The sequence below is a fragment of the Tauraco erythrolophus genome, chromosome 27 (genome assembly GCF_009769465.1).
Source record: "Tauraco erythrolophus isolate bTauEry1 chromosome 27, bTauEry1.pri, whole genome shotgun sequence".
In the NCBI taxonomy this organism is placed as follows: domain Eukaryota; kingdom Metazoa; phylum Chordata; class Aves; order Musophagiformes; family Musophagidae; genus Tauraco; species Tauraco erythrolophus.
The window spans coordinates 4,019,791-4,045,727 of NC_141491.1; the positions used below are offsets into that span (position 1 = coordinate 4,019,791).

Genomic DNA, 25,937 nt, shown 5'->3' on the forward strand with positions numbered 1-25,937 from the left:
TAAATGGAAGTGGGCTCCATGATAGTCCTGAGCATCCCTTCTGACCATGATGGCCCAGACAGCTGCCTGGACAGTGCTCCTTCCAGGCTAGGTGCGAGGAGACTCGCTGCCACTCAGCTCACCCCACCACCTCCCCTCACAGCTATGACTCCAACCTCAACGCCTCGCGCGACGACAAGAAGAACAAGTTTGCCAGCACCATGGAGTTCGTGGAGGACTATCTCAACAACGTGGTGAGCGAGGCGGTGCCCTTCGCCAACGAGGAGAAGAACAAGCTCACCTTCGAGGTGCGAGTCCTGCCGGTGTCACTCCCACGTGGCAGGACGCAACACGGTTTGGCTGCAACTGCCTCTGCAACTGGGATGACCGCGCTGGCATCCCTCTCCCCCATGTTTGTTTCTCCTGCTCAGCCCCGAGCATGGCGAGGTCTGGAGTTGCCTTGTCCTTCCCCAGGTCGTCAGCCTTGCCCACAACCTCATCTACTTCGGCTTCTACAGCTTCAGCGAGCTGCTGCGCCTGACGCGGACGCTGCTGGGCATCATCGACTGTGTCCAAAACCCCCAGCTGATGATGCAGGCAGTCTATAATGACGAGGTGACGGGTGAGTCCCTGCTCCGTAACCAGGCATGGTCCTGCAGGAGGGTGTTTTCTATGGTCTGCACAGTGCTTTCCAGTTTTGACTTCAAGAGAATGAGCCACTAGTTTGCTGACATGGAAGCTTTGGCTAGGTCTGCACTGGGACACAGGAGGTGTTGAGCCCTTGGCCATGCCAGAGAAATGGCCAGTTCCTCCTACTTGTTCTCTGATTAGTATCTACAGCATTTTCCAGTCTAAGTGGGTCCTTCCATTGGTCCTGTGCCACCTCCCTTTCCGTCTGCATTAACTCTGCCCACTGTGGCTGCTTCTGTAGGGAAGAACGTGCGGAGGTCAATCCAGGGCGTTGGGCAGATGATGTCCACCATGGTGCTGAGCAGGAAACAGTCCATCTTCAGCCCCCCGACCCTCAGTGCTGGGTCTGCCCCGGAACAAGTGGACAGAGGGAGGAGCGTTGAGAATGAGAACATTGTGGTGATGGAGACCAAGCTGAAGATCCTGGAGATCCTGCAGGTTGGAGCGGCTGGGGAGGGAGAAGCATTGTGGAGCTGCGGGAGGGACCTATGGGATGGGGTGATGTGGGGAAGACATGGTTTTCTGATGCAGAGAGGCAGCTGGCATGAAGAGGGCACTCAGTTTTGCTTTCTTCTTTGCTGCTGCCAGTTCATCCTGAACGTGCGGCTGGACTACAGGATTTCCTACCTGCTTTCTGTCTTCAAGAAGGAGTTTGTGGAAGTCTACCCCATGCAGGACAGTGCAGCCGACGGGACGGCTCCAGCCTTTGACTCCACAAGTAACTCTTCCACTTTGCTCCTGGTAGACCTTCAGCTCAGCAAACCCCACAGGCTGGGGACACGCAGGCAGTGGAGGTGACAGCTCCAGCAGCTCTGCACCCACTGCTGCTGCTGGTGGGGAGCGTGGGGGTGGACTGGAGTTTGTACAAATGGGATGAGGTGCCCTGTGTCCGTCGTGGATGCTCGGAGCAGGGGCCAGGGAGCTGGGTTGGTTTCTGCCAATGCACAGGGATCATGTTGGCCTCTTCCATCATCTCCCTTTCCTCTCCCTTCAGCCGCAGCCATGAACCTGGACCGGATCGGCGAGCACGCAGAAGCCATGTTCGGTGTGGGGTGAGTCCCTGCCCCCTCCGCTGCATAGTTAGCCTGACCGTAGGGCTCTTCCTCTCCTGTCCATACTGCCGAGGCTGAAAGCTGCAGGTGATGAGGAAGATGAGGCTCTAAAGGCTAACGCGGCTGTCCCCGGCACCCTGAGGGGTGGCCGAGTGCGCCCACGTTCCCACGTGCTGCTGACACCGAGCGCTTTGGTCTCGGCTTCAGGAAGACGAGCAGCATGTTAGAGGTGGATGACGAGGGAGGGAGGATGTTTCTGCGGGTGCTGATCCACTTGACGATGCACGACTACCCACCGCTCATCTCCGGCTCCCTGCAGCTCCTCTTCAAGCACTTCAGCCAGAGGCAGGAGGTCTTGCACACCTTCAAACAGGTAATCCTGGTGGGACGCTGCTCTGGAGCACCTCCGAGCCCACACTGGGCTGTGATTGCAGGACATGGGATGGGTCCCAACCCCTTTCCTTGGGAGAGAGGTCTGGGAGAGGAGAGGACTGGGGTTTGTGCCCCAAACTGGAAACCCCTGGGAACTGCCGTTGCAGGTTCAGCTCCTGATCTCAGCCCAGGATGTCGAGAACTACAAGGTGATCAAGTCAGAGCTGGACAAACTCCGCACCATGGTGGAGAAATCGGAGCTCTGGGTGGACAAGAAGGGCAGCAGCAAAGGGGAGAGCACGGTGGAGGGGAACAAGAAGGAGAAGAAAGAGGTGAGGGCCCTCAGCAAGCCCCTGGGAACTGGGGTGGGAGAGGAGCGGGAGGCAGAGGTGCAGCTCGCTTCGATCCAACACCAGCACCTCTTGATGGGCCGTGCACCCCTCTCCCTGGAATTAGGGGGGTCAGGAGGGATCCTGAGGGGTCTAGTTATGCCCCAGGCTTCAGATAGGTTCAGTGGGAACGTTTCTGTCCCCTTGCAGCATGCTGCCGACGAAGAGGTCATTGCTCCGGGAGAGAAGAGCAGCGAGAACTATCAGATAGTCAAGGGGGTAAGTGAGAGCGAACCCTGTCCCCAGGGTTCTTGCACCAGCAAGAAGGGAAAGGGTGAAATCATGGGGGGGAGTTCCAAGCTCTCCTGGGGTTCAGTAGAAATGAATCCAAGCCAAGGGCTCGTTCCTGCCAGCTCAGTGCAAGGAGGAGCCCTGCTACCTCCCCAGGGCTGGCTCGGAGGGGACAGGGTTGGTGATGGGTATGAAGGTTGCCTGGATGGCACTGCCAGGTGCCAAAATTTGCGAGCGATGCAGGGAGCACCTGGGTTTCTGGAGGACACATCTGGATTGCAAGCAAGCCCCCAGTGCTAATGGCCATCCCGATGGGCTCCCAGGCTTAATTCCCCTCTGCCGTGGTCCTTCTCTCACCAGATCCTGGAGCGGCTGAATAAGATGTGCGGGGTCGGAGAGCAAGTGCGCAAGAAGCAGCAGCGCCTTCTGAAGAACATGGATGCGCACAAAGTGATGCTGGATCTCCTGCAGATCCCTTATGAGAAGGTGGGTGGGCAGAAGCTGCCTGGTCCTGAAGTGTCCACAGCAAGGGGTGGGGGATGCTGGGCAGGAGGGGCAGCATCCTGCTGCTCTTCTCCACCCCTCCCCAGCTCTGAGTATTTCTCTTCCCTGTCCTTCCTCAGGGTGATGCCAAGATGATGGAGATCCTGAAGTTCACCCACCAGTTCCTGCAGAAGTTTTGTGCTGGCAATCAGGAAAACCAGGCGCTGCTGCACAAACACCTCAACCTGTTCCTGACCCCGGGGGTAAGGAGAAGGGACAGAGGGGTGGTCGCAGGTGACAGCACAGGGGAAGACTTCGGTACCGCTCCTGGGGCTGAGGGCAAGAGATACAGAATCCAGGAGGAGACCCTGGGAGAGGAGGGGGCAGGGCTGGAGGGGAGGCTGTTCCTCGCAGCCCCCCGGCCTCACTCTGCTCCCCCGGTCCTGCAGCTCCTGGAAGCTGAGACGATGCAGCACATCTTCCTCAACAACTACCAGCTCTGCTCGGAGATCAACGAGACGGTGCCACAGCACTTCATCCACTGCGTGGCCACCCACGGCCGCCACGTGCAGTACCTCGACTTCCTGCACACCATCATCAAGGCTGAGGGCAAGTACGTCAAGAAGTGCCAGGACATGATCATGACGGAGGTGAGCACCTCTTCTTCCCCCAGCCTGCGGGATGTGAGCGTGGGGTGTAGCAGGACATGGCTCCTGGGAGGTGCACGGTTGGCTTCTTCCTTGAGGAAGAGCCTTCCCGGCCATACTGGCTTCTCCCTGGAGTAGGAAATATCTCCGGGAGCTTAATGCAAGGTCCAAGAGTCAATAACGATTTTGGAGTCCCACAAGCTGTGATTTTTTTGATTGCACTGCAATTGCCTGCTTTTCCCTAGAAATGCACCGGCCCTTTCACCCTTCACCGGGTGCTCCCTCTTGTCGCCCCGGAGCAGAGGCCACCGTTTTCTGCCTTGCAAGGTTTCTGATCCTCCTTCTCCAGAGTGGTGACCACTGACCCTTCCCTGCAGCTCACCAATGCTGGCGATGACGTGGTGGTTTTCTACAACGACAAGGCTTCACTGTCCACCCTCCTGGAGATGATGACAGCGGCCAGGGATGGGGTGGAGGAGAACAGCCCGCTGATGTACCACATCTCACTGGTGGACCTGCTGGCTGCCTGTGCCGAGGGCAAGAACGTCTACACGGAGATCAAGTGCACATCCCTGCTGCCCTTGGAGGACGTGGTGCGGGTGGTGACACACGAGGATTGCATCACGGAGGTACGGGGTGCCCACAAGAAGGGTGCTGGTGGCTTTGCTCTGATTGCCTTCTCCTGATGGTGCCTGTACTTCCCTCATTCCCCGGCAGGTGAAGATGGCCTATGTGAACTTTGTCAACCACTGCTACGTGGACACGGAGGTGGAGATGAAGGAGATCTACACCAGCAACCACATCTGGACACTCTTTGAGAACTTCACCCTGGACATGGCCCGGGTGCGTGGAGAAGGCTGGGTGGGAGGGACACAACAGCAATGGCTGCTGTATCAGATGAGGACAGATTGGTGTCATTGAGAGTCTCTTGAAGCCTGGGGAACCAGACAGGGGCATGGGCACTGTGGGCACTTGTGCAGCTGCCACACTAGAGGCTGAAGAGCTGCCAGGGCTCTCTGGTGTAGACCCAGGAGCTGTGTCACTGGCCACATCCCTCACCTCAGCAAGGTCCCAGCAGCAGTGCATGCCAGCAGCACTCAGCCAGGATGCGTGCTTACCTCACTCTGGTGCCATCAGCATCCTCCCTTCTCCTCCCAGATGTGCAAGAAGCGAGAGAAGCGCCTGCCGGATCCCACTCTGGAGAAGTACGTGCTGACGGTAGTGCTGGACACCATCAACGCATTCTTCAGCTCGCCTTTCTCGGAGAACAGCACCTCGCTGCAGGTAACGAGGTGCTGCATGGCCAAGCTGTAGCTGGAGTAGGAAAAAGGTTCATTGAGCCCCTCAAAACAAGGTCTGGACGCACCTCGCACTGATACATACCTGCCTGCTCTCTCTTGCAGACCCACCAGACCATTGTGGTGCAGCTTCTCCAGTCCACCATGAGGCTGCTGGAGTGTCCCTGGCTGCAGCAGCAGCACAAGAGCTCGGTGGAAGCCTGCATCCGCACGCTGGCCATGGTCGGTAAGGAGCCGTGCTGGAGCGATGCTCTGTCCCCCTCCGACCACTCCAGCAGCAAGCAAGAGCCATCTTCTCTACTGCGGGTCATAGAATCATAGAACAGTTTGGGTTGGAAGGAACCTTCAAGATCATCTAGTTCCAACCCCCTGCCCTGGGCAGGGACACCTTCCACTACACCAGGTTGCTCAACCAGGTTGCTCAACCTCATCCAACCTGGCCTTGAACACTTCCAGGGATGGGGGTCTTGGCAGGACACCCCGGCGAGAGGCTGCCGGCCGGGAATGAGGACGTTTGGCTCCGGGATGTGCTTTTTTTGAGCTACATCTCCAGGCATTACCAGGGTGACGTGGGGATAACCGAAGCCTGGGCTTGGTTGGGAGATCCCTGGTGTGTCCCAGCTGGTGAAGGGCCTGAAAGCAAAGCCAGCATTTATGGTGGTTTTCCCTCGCCAGGACTTTGCCCTCAGCATGCCTGTGGCTGCCTGGCAGGGGACAAGGGTTGTTAGCACTGAGTCACCGTGGAAAGGATTGCTCGGTGCCTAGACACTGGGTGGGGATTTCCCCTTGTAATTTGAGGCAGGGCTTACAACATCTCCGTGCTGGGCTTTCCCAACTGAAAACTGGCGCTGGTGCCTCCTTCCATCCTACCTTGGGCTGGGGAGGCTGTAGTCCATGTTGTGCTGCAGTGGGGAGGGATAGATGGAAATACTCCACCCCTCACTAGACTGGAGGACTCTATTCTTGTATTTAACCCAGATCTTCTCTGCTGCAAGTGAAGGACCCAGCTGATGGCGTGGTCTGGGTCATGACTGTCACCAACTCTGGCTCCTTCTCCTGCAGCCAAGAGCCGCTCCATCGCGCTGCCCATGGACCTGGACGCCCACGTCAGCTCCCTGCTCAACAGCAGCTCCACCAGCACTGTGCAGAGGAACACGTCCAGCTACAAGACGGCCACGCGGACCTTCCCCCGCGTCTCCACCACCCCCAACCAGTGGGACTACAAGAACATCATAGAGAAGCTGCAGGTACGGGGCAGGGAGGTGGCAGTGGCATGGATCGGTGCTTGACAGCGAGAAGGTGCTGGCATTGCAGGGGTCCCTCTCCCGTGCTCGTGTCTCCTAGGCACGCATTGGCCCTAAAGGTGTGTGCTGTGACTTGTAGGACATCATCAACGCACTGGAGGATCGCTTGAAACCACTGGTGGAGGCTGAGCTGTCTGTCCTGGTGGACGTCCTCCACCGGCCAGAGCTGCTTTTCATGGAAGGGACGGAGGCATTTCAGCGATGCGAGAGTGGAGGTTTCCTGTCCAAGTGAGGATGCTTTGAGATTGCTCGGGGCATGCTGGGGTTGCTGGGAAGGGCTGGTGACATCCATCCTTTGTGTGTTGTGCGTCCTGGTGTGTGCCTGCAGCCTGGAGGGATGGTGGGGACGGTTCCCTCAGGGACCCCATTGTCCCTCTCGGCTGTGTGACGGTGGCTTTGCTGTGCCAGGCTGGTGCAGCACACCAAGGACCTCATGGAGACAGAGGAGAAGCTGTGCATCAAGGTGCTGAGGACACTGCAGCAGATGCTGGTGAAGAGGAACAAGTATGGCGAGAGGGTGAGCATGGTGGTCTCGTGGCGTGTCCTCAGCCCCGCTCCACTTCCCAGGCTGGCAGCGCCCTCCCTGCTGCAGTCCACGGGTGCTCCACCTCGTTCCGCTCTAGCGCTGTCCCTGGCCTTGGGAGACTCATGACGTTTATTTGTCTTGGCAGGGCAACCTGCTGCGGAAAATGCTCCTGAACAATTACCTGCAGAACAAGAAGTCCAGTTCCAAAGGAGAAATCGTGGATGCTGCTGGGGCAGGTGAGTGCCCATCTGCTGCGCCTTCCCTGTCTCTCTGCATGGCTCAGGCAGACCTCGAATGCCCAGCTCCTGAGCCGTGATGGGATCAGGTCTGTAGCTGCTCTCCATGCTCCACCTCGGTGGGAGTAAAGGATTTGGGGAGATGAAGGGATGGGCCTGAGATGCCCTTAGGCTCGTTCTCCTGCACCACTGCAGCGTCACGTACGTCCGTGTCCTCTCATGCAGGCCAAGACCAGGACTGGTCTGCTATCGCTGCCGTCCAGTGCCGCCTGGACCGAGAAGGGGCCACCAAGTTGGTAGCTGACCTCATCATGAACACTAAGAACGAGAAGATCTTCCAAGAGAGCATCCTGCTTGCCATCCGGCTGCTGGACGGAGGCAACACCGAGATCCAGGTGCTGAACCCCGGCTGTGCGGCGGGTGCTGGCCCCAGGTGGGATCGGACCACCATGGTGTGCGGTGTAAAATGGTCCCAGCACTTGGAAGACATGGGCGCAGGGCAGTCCTCAGGCCTGGGTTGGCCCCAGGGCAGCAGGCTTGGCCAAAACACCGTTAGGTTGCATGTGTTTGCTGGAGGAACCGCAGAAATCTGTCTGGTTTGGAGTTTTCCAGCTCAGTGGCTGGGTTGAGCGCGAGGGCTGGATGCTGCGAACGGGGCAGGTTGTTTCTGGAGTCATGCTGGTGCTCTCTGTATTGCTAAAATGGCTCAGGGCTGCAGCTCTTGGGGGATGACTCGTGGCTTATCTGGAACCCTTTATCACAGGGAAGCTGAAAAATTGTACGTGTGCAAAACTGTAGGGTTCCAGGCGTGGAGCTGCTGGAATCGCAGCTTGTCCCTAACCCTGCTTAGGGTAAAGGAGAGCACAGCGGCAGGGGACAATCCAGCCCTGTAAATCCAAGAGGGCTGTGATGTCCGGGGTGTTGCATGGGAATAAACCTGCTCGTCAGGTCATCTCAGACAAGGTCTTGAATGCTGGAGGCTACCAAATCTGAGGGACAGGCAGGGAGAGTTTGGACCTCAGGGTGGAGACTTGAACGACTGTCCTCCTTCCTCCCAGAAATCCTTTTACAACCTCATGACGAGTGACAAGAAATCTGAGAAGTTCTTCAAAGTTTTGCACGACCGGATGAAGAAGGCGCAGCAGGAGACCAAGTCTACGGTGTCCGTGAACATGAGTGACATCGGGAACAAGCCTCGTGAGGACAAAGATGAGCCTGACCCCGGCACCAAAGGTATGGGTCAGGCTGTGTCCCCGTGGTAGAGCCAGTGTGTCCCCATGGTAGAGCCAACGTCTGTCTCATTGGATTGCCCGGTGCTAACGAGGTTGGATTGCTCTCTAGGACGAGGAGACACCTTCCTGATGCCCGGCACCCCCTCCCGATACCCGATGGCCGTAGGGTTTCGGAAGGGCCATGACACTGGGGAGCAGGGCCAGAACAACGAAATGGGGGTGACAGTCCTGATCATGGAGCCCATCCTGCGATTCCTGCAACTGCTCTGTGAGAACCACAACCGGGACCTGCAGGTTGGTCACGGGGGCTGTTAGGGGTCGGGGCAGAGGCCACAGGATGGGGGTGTGGGAAGGTTGGGATCTGCTTCAGTTTGGTCCAAAATGCCATTGCACCGGCCACTCCGTGCCTCAGTTTCCCCATCTGCAATTGCACCATATGGATAACTTTTGGTGTTGTGGAAGGAGCTGTTCATGGCATGACTGTGTCCATGGGACTGGGTGCTGCTCTCAGAGGTCTGCACATTGCAGGGGTGGCCCCAGCCCAATTCTGCACCAAACCGCAGCTGGAGGGGGTGTCGGGAGGGGGATCAGGACTTTTTCCTCTATCAGAGTGGTGCTGCTCAGCCCCGTAACCGCAGGCTTTGCTCGGCAGAACTTCCTCCGGTGCCAGAACAACAAGACCAACTACAACCTGGTGTGCGAGACGCTGCAGTTCCTCGACATCATGTGCGGCAGCACCACGGGGGGGCTGGGGCTGCTTGGCCTCTACATCAATGAGTACAACGTGGCCCTCATCACCCAGACCCTGGAGACCCTGACTGAGTACTGCCAGGGGCCCTGCCACGAGAACCAGGTCCGTGGGTATCGCCGCAGGTCTGGGTCCTTTCTGGTGTGTTCGGAACGTTTCACCGCTTATCGGGGACCCCCAGGGGAAGATTTGGGGGGGACGCGTGGGAAGGCAGCAGGGACGGGGCCAGCTCTTGGTTTCAGGGTGTGAAGGGGAGCAGAACGTGGGTGGCAGGGGATGCCAGGGTGCACAGGGATGCTGCGCAGGCACGAGCTACTGCTTGGCTAGAGAATACGGTGATGCAAACGGGGGTTAAATAATATAGGGGTGTAAACAGTGCCTTTTCAAGGGGGACGAGGGGTTTGGGGCTCCAGGGATGATCAGGCAGGGTTGGCACTGAAGGCTGGGCACCGTTTCGGACCTGGGCTGTGTTGGAGGGTGAAGCTGGGCACATGGGCAGCATCGGTGGGATAACACATTGCGTTGCTCCCCTAGAGCTGCATCGTGACCCATGAGTCCAATGGGATTGACATCATCACAGCCCTCATCCTCAACGACATCAGCCCTCTCTGCAAGTATCGGATGGACCTGGTCCTGCAGCTGAAGGTGGGCAGAGCCTTGGGCTAGGGTGGTGGGCACACATGTGGGCTTGCTGGCACAGCCGTGGGGTGAGGTGGATGCTGTAGTGTGGACCATGAGTGTGTCAGGTCTTCAAGTGTGGGAGCATGTGGGCTTGGTGGGACAGGGCTGGTGCATCTCCACTGTATGAGGCTCAGATTCCTCCAGCACAGGGGAGTGCAGCTGACTGGGATGCAGGGGGATTTGTGCCCACCCTGGGCAAAGGCAGGGCACAACTCTCTTCAGCAAGGGCTTCTCCTCACCAGGACAATGCCTCCAAGCTCCTCTTGGCCCTCATGGAGAGCAGACATGACAGCGAAAATGCAGAGCGGATCCTCATCAGCCTCCGCCCGCAGGAGCTGGTAAGGGCTGACGGTGCAGCACCCCCAGCCTTGCCCTGCTGAGCCCCCAGCCTCCTCCCAGCCCATTCCTGGACCTCTTAAACCCAAGGGTCCTGGTGCCATTTCTGGTTTGACAACCCAAGAACCATCTCATCTGCCGTACCGCTGGTCACCGCCTTTGGCACAAGTGTCCCTGCCCGATGGCTTTCCCAGAGCTGTTCGTGGCCAGAGGGGGGAAATGAGGCAAGGAGGTGGGGAGAAGCTCACTGTGCCTCTGCTGCCTTCCAGGTCGACGTGATTAAGAAGGCCTATCTGCAGGAGGAGGAGTGTGAAAACGCCGAGGTTTCCCCCCGGGAAGTCGGTCACAACATTTATATACTGGCGCTGCAGGTACGGAGCTGTGAGAGCAGGATCCGTGCCGGGCTGGGCTCCCCGTGCCGGGCTGGGCTCCCACTCACTAATTTGCTTGTTTTTCCCTATATTTATTTGCATTTCCTCCAGCCAGGCTGGCTTCCGTGGGGAGGCATGGCTTTTGGCTCCCGTGAGCAGCCAGCCCCCGGGCTTGCCGGCCGTCCCGCGCCCCTCTGCCCACGGGTCCCGTCCCGTGGTCACCAGTGGCTGCTCGCCAGCCTGTGCTCACCTGCTATCGCTGTCCCTCTTCCAGCTGTCCCGACACAACAAGTCTCTGCAGCAGCTCCTGAAGCCGGTGAAGCGAATCCAGGAGGAGGAGGAGGAGGGCATCTCATCCATGGTACGGAGAGGCCTCGGGAACGGAAGCAGAGCCCCCCACAAGCCCCCCCGACCCTGACCAGAGACTGGAAAGAGCTGCTCCCCCACCCTTGCTGAGCCACCCTGGGTTTTGTTGTTTGAGATTTGATGGGTTTTGGTATTCCCCAGGGGAACTAAAGAAAGAAAGGCTTAGCAGTGCCCTCGGAGCCAAAGCTACAAGTCCAAAAGCATGAGACTGAGCTGTGGAGAGCCGTGTTTGTGGGGGTCTGCCGGGCTCCCCAGGGAAGGCTCAGCTGGAGGGTGACATCCAGCTCATCACAGGGACAGGCTGGTGGCCCTGATGGCGTCCTGCTGGTACCCACTTTCTCCCCTTCCCTTCAGGAAAGGAAGGGCTGAATCCTTTGCCGTCATTTCTTGCCTACGTACCTCAGATCCCGAACGAGATGCAGCAGTGATGTGATTTCCCTGGGGTTTTACGGGCATTGATTTGTAATTTGTGGATTAGCAGAGTTTGGATGTAATTATTGCAGGGAATCGAATGTCTGTCACCTCAGGGAGGACTCATACTCCTTTAGGAAGCTTTAATTCATTTGCTTATCCCTGAAACCTCATTAACTTTGGTAGACTTTGAGGAACACAGTTGTCAGTGCAGAGTCAGACCTGGCTCCCCCGGCTGAGACCACTCTCATCCTCTCCCCCTCTCCCCCCATCCCAGCTCAGCCTAAACAACAAGCAGCTGACACAGATGCTGAAGTCGACGGCTCCGGTCCAGGAGGAAGAGGAGGATCCACTGGCGTATTACGAGAAACACACCTCCCAGATTGAGGCAAGACCTGTTAGCTCTTGGGTTGCTCGTATGCACATGGTCGGTGAACCCCACGTGTGCTCCAGCTGCCTTGCACCCGGTGATTTTGCACCAGGAGCCTTCCCAGCCCTGTGCCAGCAAAAAGCAGACAGGTTCTTGGCTCTGCAGAGAGCTGGAGGTGTTAGCAGAGTCCACGGGGGGGAATGAGCTGCCCCCCCACCCTGGACCCTTCCTTCCCCTCCCCACAGCAGCTGGGATGCAGCCGACTTGGCAGCCCTGTCCCTGCTTGCCAGCGTGGATCTGCTTGTGATGGGCCAGCAAAGGTTGACGTGTTTTCCTCCAGTGCTGCCTTTGCTGGGTCGGTTCGCAGCGTTAGACAAGTGGCCAGTGATGTTTGGGCCCCGGCGGGGTGGAAGGGAGGAGGGGAAGGCACGGCTGGGTCTAGGACAGAGGACACCGATGCCTGGCAGGGGCAGGATTTGATGGCACCTTCTCCATCCTCCTGCAGATTGTGCGCCTGGACCGAAGCATGGAGCAAATAATCTTCCCGGTGCCTGGCATCTGCGAGTTCCTCACCAAGGAGACCAAGTACCGGCTCTTCACCACCACGGAGCAGGACGAGCAAGGCAGCAAAGTCAGTGATTTCTTCGACCAGTCATCCTTCCTCCACAACGAGATGGAATGGCAGAAGAAACTGCGCAGTAAGAGCAAGCCAGACCTTCCTGTTGGCTCCCCCAGCCAGCACGGGCACTTCCAACAGCCCCAGCTGCGAAGCTGGGACACAGCCCTGCTTTCAAAGGGTTGTGGACCCTGGCAGCAGCCTGGAGATGCCATCTCCGAGCTCCTTGTGCCCCTTGTGCTCTGTAGGACGCAGCACTCGGCGGTTTGCAGGGAGTGGAGGTTAATCCATACCCCAGAAATGTGTTTATTTCCTCCGTGCCTGTTAGTCCAGTTCCTCCGTAGCCTGAACCGCATCTTGCAGTGCATTCCCTGGGATTACACCTGCAGGTGTTTTCCCCTGGAAAACCCTCTCTCCATTTATTTTTGGTTGCCTTCTCCTAAGCCAGGATCTAACAGCTACATGTGGGAAATAAAACTTGTTTCTCTGCACCCTGCAGACCTGCTTAGGTGCCTTCAGGGCTGCATCAGGACGGAAATCCTGGCTTAAAATAACAGGAGCTCAGTAGAGTCACACTACAGATACGGCGATGCAGCTAAGGGGTAGTGTAGCAGCTCTGAAAACACTTGCAGATCCAGTCAAAACTATCTCAGGAATTCAGCAGGAAACAAGTTTCCAGTATGGATAGGAAGCTGCTGGCTGGGTCTCCTCTGGGAGCAGACCGAGCGCTGCAAACACAAAGACGCTGTTGTTTTGAAGGACATGAGAGGCTGTAGAAGGTGGGAGATGGGGAGGAGGAGGAGGATGGAGCTGATCTGATTCCAAGGTGCCAGAGCAGGTCCAAGGGCCGAGAAGCCCAGCAACGTGAGCAGTAAGGTTTTGAACTTGCACTCCTATTTCTGCAGATGAGGAGGGAGCTGTTATTAATGTTTTGAAGGAAGTGAGAGGCAAAGGTCCCTCCAGCCCCACTAGCCCGAGCTCTTCGGATGTCTGGGAGGACAAAACCTTCCATGGTTGGCACAAGGTTGGCTGAGATGTGTGTGTCTGCCTCCTCTCCCTCCAGGCATGCCGCTGATGTACTGGTTCTCCCGCAGAATGACTCTCTGGGGGAGCATTTCCTTCAACCTGGCTGTCTTCATCAACATAATCATTGCTTTCTTCTACCCCTACGTTGAAGCCACTTCCATGGGTAAGTGCCCCAGCATCTGCTGCTCCTTGAGGTGGAAGAAAATGGGGACCCTCATATGCAGGAAAACTGGTCCCCTTACCATTACTCCTCCCCACTCAGTCTCCATTTGACTCCTCAAGCCCCAAGTCCTTTTTCTCTGGGCAAAGCAAGGGGCTAAGTCAAGATTTCAGTTGCCAGCCCTGCCACTGCTTCGTTCTTGGGGAAGAAGTCTCTTCTCCCTGGGCTGCGCTTTCCCTGTTTGTAAACTGGGGAAGCAATGACGAATACGGACCTGCTGGCAGGCAAAGCTGCCATCATTTACAGCAGTTTTGAGATCTTGGATAAAAGATGTTGGAAAAACGTATCGGTAAGAGCCATCTTAGTAAATACTAGTCTTTGCAGTCAAGCATGATGTCTCTCTTTCTTCGCTCTGATAATCAGCACATTTTTCTGGACAGCAGCACAGTGTCCGATTGGCAGCACGGGTTTAGTCTCGTGCCGTTTAATTGCTGTGGGTCTTCCCTTCCCAGGAGTGCTGGATTCCCCACTGATCTCGCTGCTCTTCTGGATTCTGATCTGCTTCTCCATCATGGCCTTGTTCACTAAGCGCTACGGTGTCAGGCCGCTCCTCGTGGCACTGATCTTGCGTTCGATTTATTACCTGGGGATTGGACTCACTCTGAACATCCTGGGAGCTCTCAATGTAAGTCCTCCACGTGCTGGAAAAATAGCGTGGCAGCCCATGACACAGGAGGCTGCTCTGCATTCATAAGGCGCAGCAAACCCCACTCCCTCCTGTTTCTGGTTGTTCCCCAGCTGACCAACAAGATTGTGTTTGTGGTGAGCTTCGTGGGCAATCGTGGGACCTTCATCCGAGGCTACAAGGCCATGATCATGGATGTGGAGTTTCTCTACCACGTTGGCTACATCGTGACGAGCGTCCTGGGACTCTTCGTGCATGAACTCTTCTACAGCATCCTGGTACAATACCTGCAGGTGTTTGAGGCACAGAGGTAGCCAGTCTGCCCCGTTAGAAGCTAAAAGGTTCCTGTGACACCTTCCAGGGGCTGATTGATAACAGCAGTGAGAACAATTCACTGTGCTCTAATCTTTGCGTAGGCTGATCTTTCTGCCTTCCGACAGCATCTATTACTGTCTCTCTCCTGGTCTTTTGCTATCTCTCTCTTTCTAATCTCTGCTGTGTGCTTTATCTGGGTCAGCTGGGAGACAACGTGAGCCGGTGAGGGCAGAGGCAGGGTGCATGTGTCCTATTCTTGGCTCTCCTGCTGTGCATAAGTCACTTCATTCTTCTCTGCCTCCCTGCAGTAAGCTGGGAAACTTCGATGCTTTATGAGAAAGTTAGCCAAGGTCTGCTAAGTGATCCAAGATCTCAGGATAAAAGGGGATGTAGGTAGGCCAGGCGTTATCAAGAAAAGCATCCCACGTCATTTCTTTGCTCCTGGGTCCTTTCAGCTGTTTGACTTGATCTACCGTGAGGAGACCTTGTTCAATGTCATCAAAAGCGTGACTCGGAACGGGCGCTCCATCCTGCTGACAGCCCTCCTGGCGCTCATCCTCGTCTACCTCTTCTCCATCGTGGGCTTCCTCTTCCTGAAGGATGACTTCATCCTGGAGGTGGACCGGCTGCCGGACAGCAAAGCCAAAGGTTGTTCAGCCTGTGCCCTTGTTGGCTGCGGCGCTTGGGCTAGAGAGGGGCTGGGCAGAGCAGGGGTCCCCTTCTGCAGCTGGACCATTGCACAAGACCCTGCTCCCTCCCCGCTGCAAAACCACACACGTGTCTGTGTGTCTGCGTGGCCATGGGGTTTGTAGCCTTGGCACAAACTCCTGGTGGCACTGGTTTTGGGGTTGGTGGAGAAGACAGCTGCCTGTGCCGACTTGGGGACCTCGTGCTGCAGAGCACATGGTTTTGGGGCCAGGAGCGAGTGCAGAGAAGGGGGTGGACAGCTACAGCTGAACTTTTAGCTCTGTAGGGGTCTTACTGAAACTCGAGCAAAAGATTCGAAGCCTAGAGAAGGCTAGGAGGATGAAAAGCAACTTTTTTTTTCAAGAAGCTTGAAAGCTACAAGAAGAGGCAGTTGAAAAGCACCCGTGACAGCAGGGAAGAGCTTTACTAAGGCGAGCTGGTGCTCTGACAAGGCTGCGGGCTCTTTTCCTTGCAGATGACCCCTTGGGGATGCAAAGGAACATGGAGACCTTCATGGAGTCGTGCAGCGGTGACAAAATTAGCTGCTCTGCTGTGCCCACTGCCTTGGAAGGTAAGTGAAGCTCATTAGAGAGGTTGGCTCTGTTAGTGGCAGAGTAGGTTGGCTGCCTGGTTTGTCAGGGAGCTCAGAAAAATACCAGCTTTTCAAAGAGGGAAACAAACAACCCATTTTCTGGCACGTACTAGGCAAGAGGCCTGCAAATTTTGCACTGACCTTGGCATAAAAAATGTCGAAGTAGATTCAGTTTAGTCATAAAGAAAGTGGGAGCTTTGGGAGTGCTCAGCCAGACACCTCCCCAGCACGGAACAAGCTGGAGGAGCTGCTGGGAAGATGCTGGTTGGAAGATCCACAACGAGCACCTGCTCCCAGGAGATTTGCCACTGCAGCAAGTCATCCTCAGAGCTCTGGGTTCTTTGGAATGATCTGGTACTCCTGCCCTGTCTATGCTCTGGGTTTTTGCTTTCATTTCCCCCTCTGGTACTCCAGAAGCAGAGGCTGAGCAGTGGGAACGCGCCTGCGACACGCTGCTCATGTGCATCGTCACCGTCCTGAACCACGGCCTGAGGAACGGAGGGGGCGTGGGCGACATTCTGCGGAAGCCGTCGAAGGACGTGAGTTTGGGCAACACGCGGGACCCCTTTCTTCTGCCACGTCCTGCTGCGTTTCCCGCTGTGCAGCTGCCCTCCCTCCCAGGGAGCTGTGACACTTCCAGCTCTATCCCCCACACTGCCCTCCTGTGTTCTCCTCCTCTCTTCCACTATCACACCTTTTATTCCTCCTACCTGGCACCCCAGCCCATGGCCCGTGTGACGAGGCAGCTCGGTTGCAGAGGCGAGAGAAGGGGTGCAGGAGACACACGTTTATCCCTTTCATCCATTACAGGAGTCCCTGTTTCCTGCTCGGTTGTCTACGACCTCCTCTTCTTCTTCATTGTCATTATCATCGTCCTTAACCTCATCTTTGGGGTCATTATTGACACTTTTGCTGATCTGAGGAGCGAGAAGCAAAAGAAGGAAGAAATACTGAAGACCACCTGTTTCATATGCGGTGAGCGCTGGGACCTCGGTGTCCAGGAATTGCCCCGAAGCTCTTCCTCTCTTCTAAGGTTGAGGGGAAGGAAGGAGTTTCAGCTGGTTTCTGGTTTTCATTTGGTTCACAGCAAAACTTAAATCTGTTCAGGGATGAGTCACTGCAGTGTGAGGAGGCTTAAACAAGGACACAAAGGGAGAGGGGAAATGATCTCTGTTGTTCCTCACCTTCTGTTAATGAGGTGCTAAAGCAAACCGCTGCGCGCTGCGTGGTGGAGCTCGCGTGGCTGTGCCTCTCACTCCTGAGACCATCACTTAGCCAGTGAAAAAAGCACGATATTACTAAGGAAATAAAATACACGAAAATGTTCTGGAATGCTTTCAGTCATAGGAAGGCATCAAAAAAAAAAAAAGGGAAAAACCCAATGTCTAGCTCTTTTTTCCTTAAGATATCTGCTGGGTGCATTTTATGCTTTTAGACACACAGGCAGGAAGCACAACTTAGTAGTATTTGAGATAGATGCCTTCCTAATAGACAACTGGGGTATTTTGCCCGTTTTGGATGCTTGGTGTGTGCTAAATGCCAACTATTTATTAAAAGCACATCTTGAAAGTCACAGCTGGCAGAGGATGCACTCATCTGTACTTCTTTTCGCATTTCTTTGCTTGCTCCCATCTTACCTTCTCCTCCCCTCTCTCCACCTTCTCCGTTCTTGACTGCCTTCCCCAGGACTCGAAAGGGACAAGTTTGACAACAAGACGGTGTCCTTCGAGGAGCACATTAAATACGAGCACAACATGTGGAACTACTTGTACTTCATCGTGCTGGTGCGAGTGAAGAACAAGACAGACTACACAGGGCCGGAGAGTTACGTGGCGCAGATGATAAAGGTACGTGTCCTCGCAGGGCAGCTCTCGCTATCGCAGCCTGCCTGCCCCGAGGAAATGGTTGAGAACAATGGGCTTGCCAAAGAAAAACAGTTTTGAGAAGGAGCTTTTGGAAAATATTTAATAACGTTGTTGCGCCTTAGTTCGTTCTTGGCTGGTTATTTGCGCTTTGCAATCTCAGCCAACAGCACGTTGTCTGTTTGATGTTTTGTACTGTGTGTTTAAGGGTTGAACCAAGGGCAGAACCAAGCAGTAGAGAGTGTGACTTCAAGGTGATTTCAAGGCAAGAAGAGAGGGAAAGGAAATTTAGAAAATAAAAAACTTCTGAACTTGAGCCCAGAAAGCGCTAAGAAAAAAGCTAGAAATGAAAATTGATGGAAAATTTGCAAAGATACAGACAAGACGAGCCTTTTGAGAATCTCTTCAATCCCTAAGCAGAGGCAGGCTTCCTGTTAAATCCTACTAGGTCTCTTCCCTCCTCCTCACCCCTTCTCCCACTCCCATTCTCTACGGTCACCTTTCCAGAACAAGAACCTTGACTGGTTCCCCCGGATGCGAGCCATGTCGCTGGTCAGCAATGAAGGGGAAGGGGAACAGAATGAGATCCGAAATCTTCAAGACAAACTCAACACCACGATGAAGCTGGTGTCCCATCTCACCTCCCAGCTGAACGAGCTAAAGGAACAGGTACTAAACGCTTTTAAATTAAAACAGGAACACTTGAGGAACACCTGAGTGTAGAAACCCGCTGCCCTTACCAAAATAGACACTGATTGCGAGGAACAGGAGCCAGAACCAGTCCAAGCCAGTACAACTTCAGATAAAAGGCAAAGGGCTCCTGCAGCTCTTTTTTGGGGGGGGGTCAGGGATGCTCAGGACATGTACTGTTTGATACTTGACATCCTCATCAGCTGGAGTCCAACTCACAGGGTTTTCTGGCAGATGCTTAAAGCAGCCTTGTCCGTCACCCGCTGGAGGAGCACGTTACGGATGGAAAGGCAGCCTGGTTTCCTACCTCACTTGTGTCCCTGTTTGAACTCTAGATGACGGAGCAACGGAAGCGCAGGCAAAGGATGGGCTTTGTGGACGTCCAGAATACCATGAACCACTAAGACACAGAAGAAGCATCAGCCTCACCCACCGAAGGTCGACACAGACCTACCAGCTAGCGAGGCTGCTTGTTCCTGGGTTCCACGCGTGGACGTCGCTGTTGGAGAAAGATGGACCATGCGGAAGGGCTTCCCAGTCCATGTTCTCTTTAGATGCTTGTAAGCAATTCCAGAACCGGGGACTGGCCAGGATTCCTCACCATACCTGGACCCACACGTTACTCTAATGCCCTTGTAGGAAGATAAATTAGACCGGACTTGTATTCCTCATTGCAATAACTCTTTATTTTGCAAATGTGGAGGGTTGTATCTTTATCTCCATGTGCTACATCCTGATGGCCTCCACCTCAGGTGTAGTGTAACTAGCTGTAGGGCTGCAATATTTAACTTATTCCAAGAGTGGCACTAGTACACGTGGATCTTTGCAAACCAGCCCTCGTATTTGCTGTACCTGCTCCATGCTGATCCCTCTCCATTTAAAGAATTCTGTTCATCACTGTGGTGCAGTAAAGAGGAGCTCAACTCCAGGAGATGGATTTGTTAAATTAACTCGCCAGATGAGGATGAGTAGCCAAGCTTGTACTAGTGTGAACTAGTCTTTTGCCTTCTGTGGACCACGAATATCTGGGCAGTAGTAGTAGGAGACTGCAGGTTTACAGGAGTTCACTGTGAAGGGGTGTCCTGTGTTTTAGTTTCATCTCTGGTGTAATGTTTTACTTTGTTTTGTTTTGTTATTGTTGTTACTTAAAAACTGAAGTGTAAATTGCCTTAACTAAATTAAATACAAAATCCTGTTATAATAAAAACTTAAACAGGGTAAAGAAAGCGCCCTTCCTGTGCACTCTGGTACGTAATGAGGCTGTTATAAATAGAAATACAGAACAATCCAAGGACCTGAAGCCAAACCAGGCCTGTATTACCCAACGTGCTCCACAACCCCATGCTCTCAGCTCCAGATGTTAAACTTTAAAATGTAGTATGATGTTCCAGTCAGAAGATGAAGAACACCACTACCACGAAGAACTACCTTGAACACCAGCCTTGTTTTCTGAAGCTTTGGATTAGAGCCTGCTGCAAAGTTTCAAATTCTTTCACTACTTGCCAGGAAAACACTATTCAAATACATAAAAAGGAGCAGCTGTTGGTGCTGCCTCGAGCCAAGCTGAGTCCTGGCATAGCTGTGTTCTAGACACTTATCTTCCCCAAGCCAAGCAGTGCTGTAGCCACCCCAACTCCAGTCCTGTGCCTCTGCCTCCCAAGAATAGACACTGATGCAAGCACTAAAGCTTTAAAAAGGAATTAAAAATAGGCCACAGCAATGGACTAATCACACTTGAAATTTGTTTATGGCCCTATATACCAACATGTCATTAAAACCTATCTTTATCCCTCAGATCTGCAGTGACACATACAGAGCCTTCTCCCTTCTCACCGAGGGAAATCTGCACAGATCTAGCTCGACCAGCAACACACCACTGCACCATTTGCCTGAAATCTCAAACTCTTACACTGCTCCACCGTGGTAAACGGTCACCCTCAGTCCTCTCCTGTGTCTTCTCAAAAGGAAAACAAATGCCACGAGTGAAGTTATCCCTCCCTCAATTTCACTGTTACCAGAAACACAAGCACAGCTGCATTTTCATCACTAATGTTATCTTCACAACCAAATTTAAAGCTAACATTGTTGCACCTACTTGCTCTGTGCATCTCCTGCTCCGTTTTTCATAATACAAAGGATCTGGTCTAACACCACAAAGTCTTTTCCCCTACAGTACATTGCTCCAATACAGTTTCAGCACAGATGTGTTAAGGCATGTCCTAATTTCCAGGAAAAAAAAAAGAGGGGGCACTATATATGAAGAGTGTAAGGTGCAGGTCTGAACAAAAATGCTGTTGCTAAGAGGAATAAATGGTTTTATTCATCATGGCAACACAGAGTGCTTTAGGAATATATACAGTAGAGAATTTGGGAGTTAGCCTATCACTTCGAGTCCTCTTCAGGTTTCTTGGCATAAAACTTTTCTCGCAATTTTTTCCATGTCCCTTTTTTCATGTCTTCCATCTGTTTCAGAATGTCTGCAAAAGGAGAAGAGAGAGAGATGAGGAAAGGGGAAGAAAAGCAAAGGAATGAAAGCCATCTTGTAACAGCTTTGCCTTACATATATTTTCCTTTTTTTTGACTTTTCATCTTAATGAATTTCTATTTCAGGGCCTGAGGCAAGTTTGTTTTCCCTTCCAATCAATTGTGAAGGGAGTCCCTTATCTCTTAACAACTAATATTCAGTTTCCACGCACTGCAATCAAAGTTAGGAACTGGAGCAGAACAAAACTGTGCTAGCTTCCTACATTGCACTTAATAAACGATCTGGCTGAGAGTATTTCTGCATCGAGGTACCCTGTTTTCTCTCAAAGTCTAATACAAAAGAAGAAATACTGCAGGGAATTTGAGCATTGTGAAACAGCTACATTTTGGAATGACGTAGCAAACGTGCCTTTCTTTCACATAGTTCCTGCTATCCGATCATAGAATCGTTAGGGCTGGAAGGGACCTTCAAAGGTCATCTAGTCCAACCCCCCTGCAAGGAACAGGGATATCTCCACCTAGATCAGGTTGCTCAGGGCCTCATCCAACCTGGCCTTGAACGTCTCCAGGGATGGAGCATCCACCACCTCTCTGGGCAACCTGTTCCAGTGTTCTACAACTCTCATGGTAAAAAATTTTTTCCTAATATCCAACCTGAATCTACCTCCCTCTATTTTAAAACCATTACCCCTTGTCCTATCACAACTGGCCCTCCTGAACAGCCTCTCCCCATCTTTCTTGTAGGCCCCCTTGAGGTACTGGAAGACCGCTATAAGATCCAAAAGGGCCCTTGCAAACCCTTGGCTGTTCCTGCCCGCTGCAAAATACAATCAACTTTTTGCCCTGATAGATTACTGAAGATGTCCTCAATTATTCCTGAACTTACTCCTAGTCAAATATCCTATTATACTTGCACAGCAGTCCCGTTCTGTCCTTTAGTCACAGGTGTTTAGTCAAAGCGATGCAGTGAACACCACAAAGACTAGAATGTACTTTATCTCCTGCACTGGCTTATTCTCAAATCAAGCACAGTATTAGTACCTGTTGCTAGAATCATCTTGCAGTCTTCTACTGTCACTCCAGTGAAGCTTGTGTCTTTCAGGCGCGGATACTTCACAAGCGAGCAAGTAGGTGAGAGAAGGAGAGAGAGAAACAGATGTTACTTGTAGTGCATTAAAAAAGGTAAAAAATGTCACCATACAGTAGAGTTCAAGCTCATTTTCAGTCAAGCTCTAAGAACTCTATTCATCCATACCAAGAACTATCGTCTGCACTGCTCACACATGTCACAGAGGCCAAGGTCCAGCCTTCCCGGAGCGACCAAAGGCACCAGATAGTGCTGCATCCACCTGGATGCAGACACTGGATGCAGACAGACCACTCATTTGTCTGTTAGACATTCCCAGAAACCCTGCTGGGACGAGGCAGCCCACTGCAGTACGAAGTGACTCACCTCCCAAAAGAGGGATGATGGCTAATGCCAAAGCTCACCTTGTTTTTGTAGTAGTTGGTGTGGATTCTGACTAAGCTCTCGTACATTTGGTCACAGGCCTCCGGGTCAGCAATCTGGAAAGGGATAAAAGTATCACAGAGATCCTAATTTAAACCTCCACAGCAAAAGCCACCTTGTTTCAAGGCTTGTGAAAAGGCAAGTCAAGGAGCAACTGAGCTGACTTAGTGCAATGTAGGATGCTGGTGACCCCTATTACGCTGCTCAAGAACGCAGGTAATTTTCTCTCCCTTCCACTTCTCACCAGCTTGGCCTACAAGAATGAGGCTTGTGATTTCCGGAACGGACCTTAAACTGCTCAAAAAGATCTGACAGATCAACTGTGAACACACAGTTAACAAGAGCACTGCTGGACAATTCTCAAGTTTATTGGCAGCTGTTGCGAAATCTTGAGACTCCCTGCTCAAAGGCCAGTTTTGCTGCCTGATTTATTCTGAAGCATCAAACAGGATAACGTACTAGGATGCAAGTTGGAAAACCCTGATGCAGATTAAAAATAGTTTGTAACTGATTAGGGAAAAGCAGCATGAAAGACACTGAAGAGCTTGTGAAGGGTAAATGGATTTCTGTTTTGGTCTAGTAAGTTGGAAAGATTTTGCTAACACCTAAACCTCTGCTAGGTGCCTCGGACGGGTGCACCTGCCTTGCAGAGCCGTCTATTTAGCAGCGAGGACAGCACTTCATCTTGGTTTTCTGTTTGACAATGGGAGCCAACCCAACCAGAACGCTGCATCGCTGCCCAGTGACATCAAACATAAAAGATTCAAATGGATACATGATACATTTCAGCTCTGCAGTCCCCAACACAAGAAGGACAAGGAGCTGCTGGAGCGGGTCCAGAGGAGGCCACGAAGATGATCCGAGGGCTGGAGCACCTCTGCTATGGAGACAGGCTGAGAGTTGGGGCTGTTCGGCCTGGAGAAGAGAAGGCTCTGGGGTGATCTTATTGCACCTTCCAGTACTTAAAGGGGGCCTACAGGAAAGCTGGAGAGGGGCTTTGGACAAGGGCGTGTAGTGATAGGACAAGGGGCAATGGATTTAAACTGAAAGAGGGGAGATTTAGATCAGATATAAGGAAGAAATTGTTCCTTCTGAGGGTGGTGAGGCACTGGAACAGGTTGCCCAGAGAAGCTGTGGCTGCCCCATCCCTGGAAGTGTTCAAGGCCAGGTTAGATGTGGCTTTGGGCAACCTGGTGTAGTGGAAGATGTCCCAGCCCATGGCAGGGGGGTTGGAACTGGATGATCTTTGAGGTCCCTTCCAACCCAAACCATTCTATGATTCTATTCTATGAATAAGAACAGTGCCCACAGAAACATGTCAGGATAAAACGACAGGGCTCATCTGCCCTGGGGACACTGGCACGGGCTCAGCACAGGGCAGGTAATGCCTCCTCTGTGCAAACGAGGAAAACGAAGGAAAGGTTCTCCTTATGCAGCAGGTAATGGCTGCTGCAGGAGAGAGGAAATAGGGACAGACAGACTTCAAAACCACCACCACACTGCAGGTGATCTTCAGCTTAATTTATCTTGCATTCACATTTCAAATGACCCTGCTGATGGCAGAAATAGCTATTAAATGGGTAGCAGAGACAGTCAAACCAGCAAACCTTATTCCAGGTGAATAAAAACAGACACTAGACTGACCAAGTGTTCTTTATGGCTCCAGTTCTTTTCTCCTGCATTCCTCCTGCTGTCTGCCAGTACATTTCCCTTTGCTGTACTAAGCCTTTCCACATATAAACGGACATCAGTGCTGCAGGCATCCATTTCCAAGATGAGTGGCAGCTTTGGGATCGTGCAGCCAATCGGAGCAGCACGTCCAGCTGTCCTGAGCGTTTGAAAAAGCAATAAGCAGTTTCCGAAATGCCTGCTGCAGCCTGTTCCGGTGACCAGTACAGTATTAGGTGCCCGTAATGGCCCCTTGAAGCAGAAAACACATATCTGGAACAATGTTTTTATGCTAAGAAAGGGCACATTTACATTCCACAGCCACACCTCCACGCCTGTAAAAGTCTGCAGCCCAAGAGGAGCGTCAGCTTCTCTAATTTATTTCAGCACCAAAGCCTGAACTGCAACACAATTACAGCCATAGAATCCCGTTTTACAACCGCTGCAGCCTGACACCGTCAGGCAACACTGCGTTGCACTATCACCACCTGAAGCAAAACACACTAATTAACTCGATTCCAGCACGGTGCTGACATTCACAATGCTTTGTATCCCACTGCCACAACCACGGGAACAGGCTTCTCCGAAGCACGTAGTGTGAATGGTGGAAGAATCTGGCACACGCCGCAGCTTGTCCTACGTGAGGAGCACCCTACGTGGCTGCTGGGGCCCGTGTTTTGAAGGCCTGACGTGGGCCCTGAGGTGACCAGAGGGGAGCTCTGAGGGGCTCTGCGGACACCCAGGGAGGCTCGTTTGGAGCAGAGCCCCACAGGCACAATGTGCTCCTCAACTGTAACCCTGAGAGCTCCGCAGCGGGGGCACTGGGGGAAGAAACGCCCGTGTCAGCACCAAACTCACAGAATGGTTTGGGTTGGGAGGGACCTCAAAGATCATCTAGTTCCAACCCCCCTGCCATGGGCAGGGACACCCTCCACTACACCAGGTTGCCCAAAGCCTCATCCAGCCTGGCCTTGAACACTTCCAGGGATGGGGCAGCCACAACTTCTCTGGGCAACCTCGTTCAGCACCTCACCACCCTCAGAAGGAACAATTTTGTCCTTATATCTGATCTAAATCTCCCCTCTTTCAGTTTAAATCCATTGCCCCGTGTCCTATCACTACATGCCCTTGTAAAAAGCCCCTCTCCAGCTTTCCTGTAGGCTCCTTTAAGTACTGGAAGGGAGTACTCCTGAGGTTTGTGCCCCAAAACCACCACAGCCGCCTCAGACCGTTAAACCGACCCCCCGGTCCCCCCCCGGAGGCCGAACGGGCAGAGGCGCCTGCGCGGCCCAGCCCCGCGCAGCGGGGTGCCGCCTCCGCCCGCCCTCACCTGCGTGTTCTCCCCCTCGCGGAAGGCCTGAGCCACCCGCTGCCGCAGGAAGACGCCCAAGTCCCGCTGCCGTTTCGTCTCCTCCACCGGCCACTCCTCGCAGAGCTTCAGGAACCGCCGGTACCTGGTGGCCGCCATCGCTGCCGGCGGCGCCGGCCATGGAGGGAACCACGTGACCTACGGCAGGCGAGAGGGGTCGCGCTGCGCATGCGCAGTACGCGCCGGGCGCTGCCGGGCGGGAGGGCGGGCAGTGGCGGGGGGTGGAGCTGCGCTGCCTGTCAGCGCAGCCCCCGGCGGGCAGCACCGAGCAGGAGCTGCGCCCCCGGGCCCCTGCTGTGCCCCCAGGGCCCCTGCTGTGCCCTCAGGGCCCCGGAGGGGGCGGGGGTCGCGGCCCGGTGGGCAGCGCCGCCGCTCTTGGGCAGCGCTCCGAGGAGCACCCCCGGGGGGCTGCCCGGTGCTTTCGCGAGGCGGCTGATGAGCAGCCTGGCTTCGCCCGTCAGTTTGCTCAACTGCCGCCAAGCTCCCGCTTTGTGCGGCTGGCAGAAGGGTCTCGCTCCTGCCGCGCTGCACAGACGCGGGCCAGGCATGCA

The 25,937-nt window shown here is 53.9% G+C and overlaps 2 protein-coding genes across 2 annotated transcripts in view; one reads left to right on the forward strand and one right to left on the reverse strand.

Annotated features, from left to right (window-relative positions):
• The window catches only part of ITPR3 (inositol 1,4,5-trisphosphate receptor type 3), a 41,207-nt gene extending 22,420 nt beyond the window's left edge, over window positions 1–18,787 (forward strand). Inside the window, 40 exon segments of the mRNA XM_086627406.1 lie at window positions 143–287; window positions 454–601; window positions 911–1,107; window positions 1,258–1,387; window positions 1,664–1,721; window positions 1,929–2,094; window positions 2,261–2,425; window positions 2,633–2,701; window positions 3,074–3,199; window positions 3,337–3,459; window positions 3,646–3,846; window positions 4,221–4,472; window positions 4,561–4,686; window positions 5,002–5,127; window positions 5,247–5,367; window positions 6,204–6,388; window positions 6,525–6,673; window positions 6,854–6,962; window positions 7,117–7,207; window positions 7,433–7,602; window positions 8,266–8,440; window positions 8,549–8,733; window positions 9,092–9,292; window positions 9,722–9,832; window positions 10,111–10,206; window positions 10,474–10,575; window positions 10,850–10,936; window positions 11,630–11,740; window positions 12,228–12,420; window positions 13,402–13,527; window positions 14,037–14,209; window positions 14,323–14,487; window positions 14,980–15,172; window positions 15,687–15,782; window positions 16,218–16,342; window positions 16,614–16,632; window positions 16,635–16,778; window positions 17,490–17,650; window positions 18,173–18,334; window positions 18,691–18,787. Coding sequence (XP_086483532.1) covers window positions 143–287; window positions 454–601; window positions 911–1,107; window positions 1,258–1,387; window positions 1,664–1,721; window positions 1,929–2,094; window positions 2,261–2,425; window positions 2,633–2,701; window positions 3,074–3,199; window positions 3,337–3,459; window positions 3,646–3,846; window positions 4,221–4,472; window positions 4,561–4,686; window positions 5,002–5,127; window positions 5,247–5,367; window positions 6,204–6,388; window positions 6,525–6,673; window positions 6,854–6,962; window positions 7,117–7,207; window positions 7,433–7,602; window positions 8,266–8,440; window positions 8,549–8,733; window positions 9,092–9,292; window positions 9,722–9,832; window positions 10,111–10,206; window positions 10,474–10,575; window positions 10,850–10,936; window positions 11,630–11,740; window positions 12,228–12,420; window positions 13,402–13,527; window positions 14,037–14,209; window positions 14,323–14,487; window positions 14,980–15,172; window positions 15,687–15,782; window positions 16,218–16,342; window positions 16,614–16,632; window positions 16,635–16,778; window positions 17,490–17,650; window positions 18,173–18,334; window positions 18,691–18,759 — 5,551 coding nt within the window. The 3' untranslated portion in view covers window positions 18,760–18,787.
• Window positions 18,788–20,653: 1,866 nt separating this feature from the next.
• UQCC2 (ubiquinol-cytochrome c reductase complex assembly factor 2) lies at window positions 20,654–25,506 on the reverse strand. Its single transcript, XM_086627384.1, has 4 exons — window positions 25,348–25,506; window positions 22,331–22,405; window positions 21,881–21,950; window positions 20,654–20,832 (listed from the first exon to the last, which is right to left on the reverse strand). Exons 1-4 carry the CDS (start codon window positions 25,483–25,485, stop codon window positions 20,738–20,740), a joined length of 378 nt encoding a protein of 125 aa, XP_086483510.1. The 5' UTR covers window positions 25,486–25,506; the 3' UTR covers window positions 20,654–20,737.
• Window positions 25,507–25,937: the final 431 nt, after the last annotated feature.

Excerpts from the sequence above, each read along its gene's own strand:
- UQCC2 (XM_086627384.1), bottom strand. The coding sequence starts at position 25,485 with ATGGCGGCCACCAGGTACCGGCGGTTCCTGAAGCTCTGCGAGGAGTGG. Across the intron at positions 22,406-25,347 it reads GCGAGGGGGAGAACACGCAG|ATTGCTGACCCGGAGGCCTG; the intron begins GTGAGGGCGGGC and ends ATCCCTTTCCAG. Across the intron at positions 20,833-21,880 it reads CAAGATGATTCTAGCAACAG|ACATTCTGAAACAGATGGAA; the intron begins GTACTAATACTG and ends CTCCTTTTGCAG.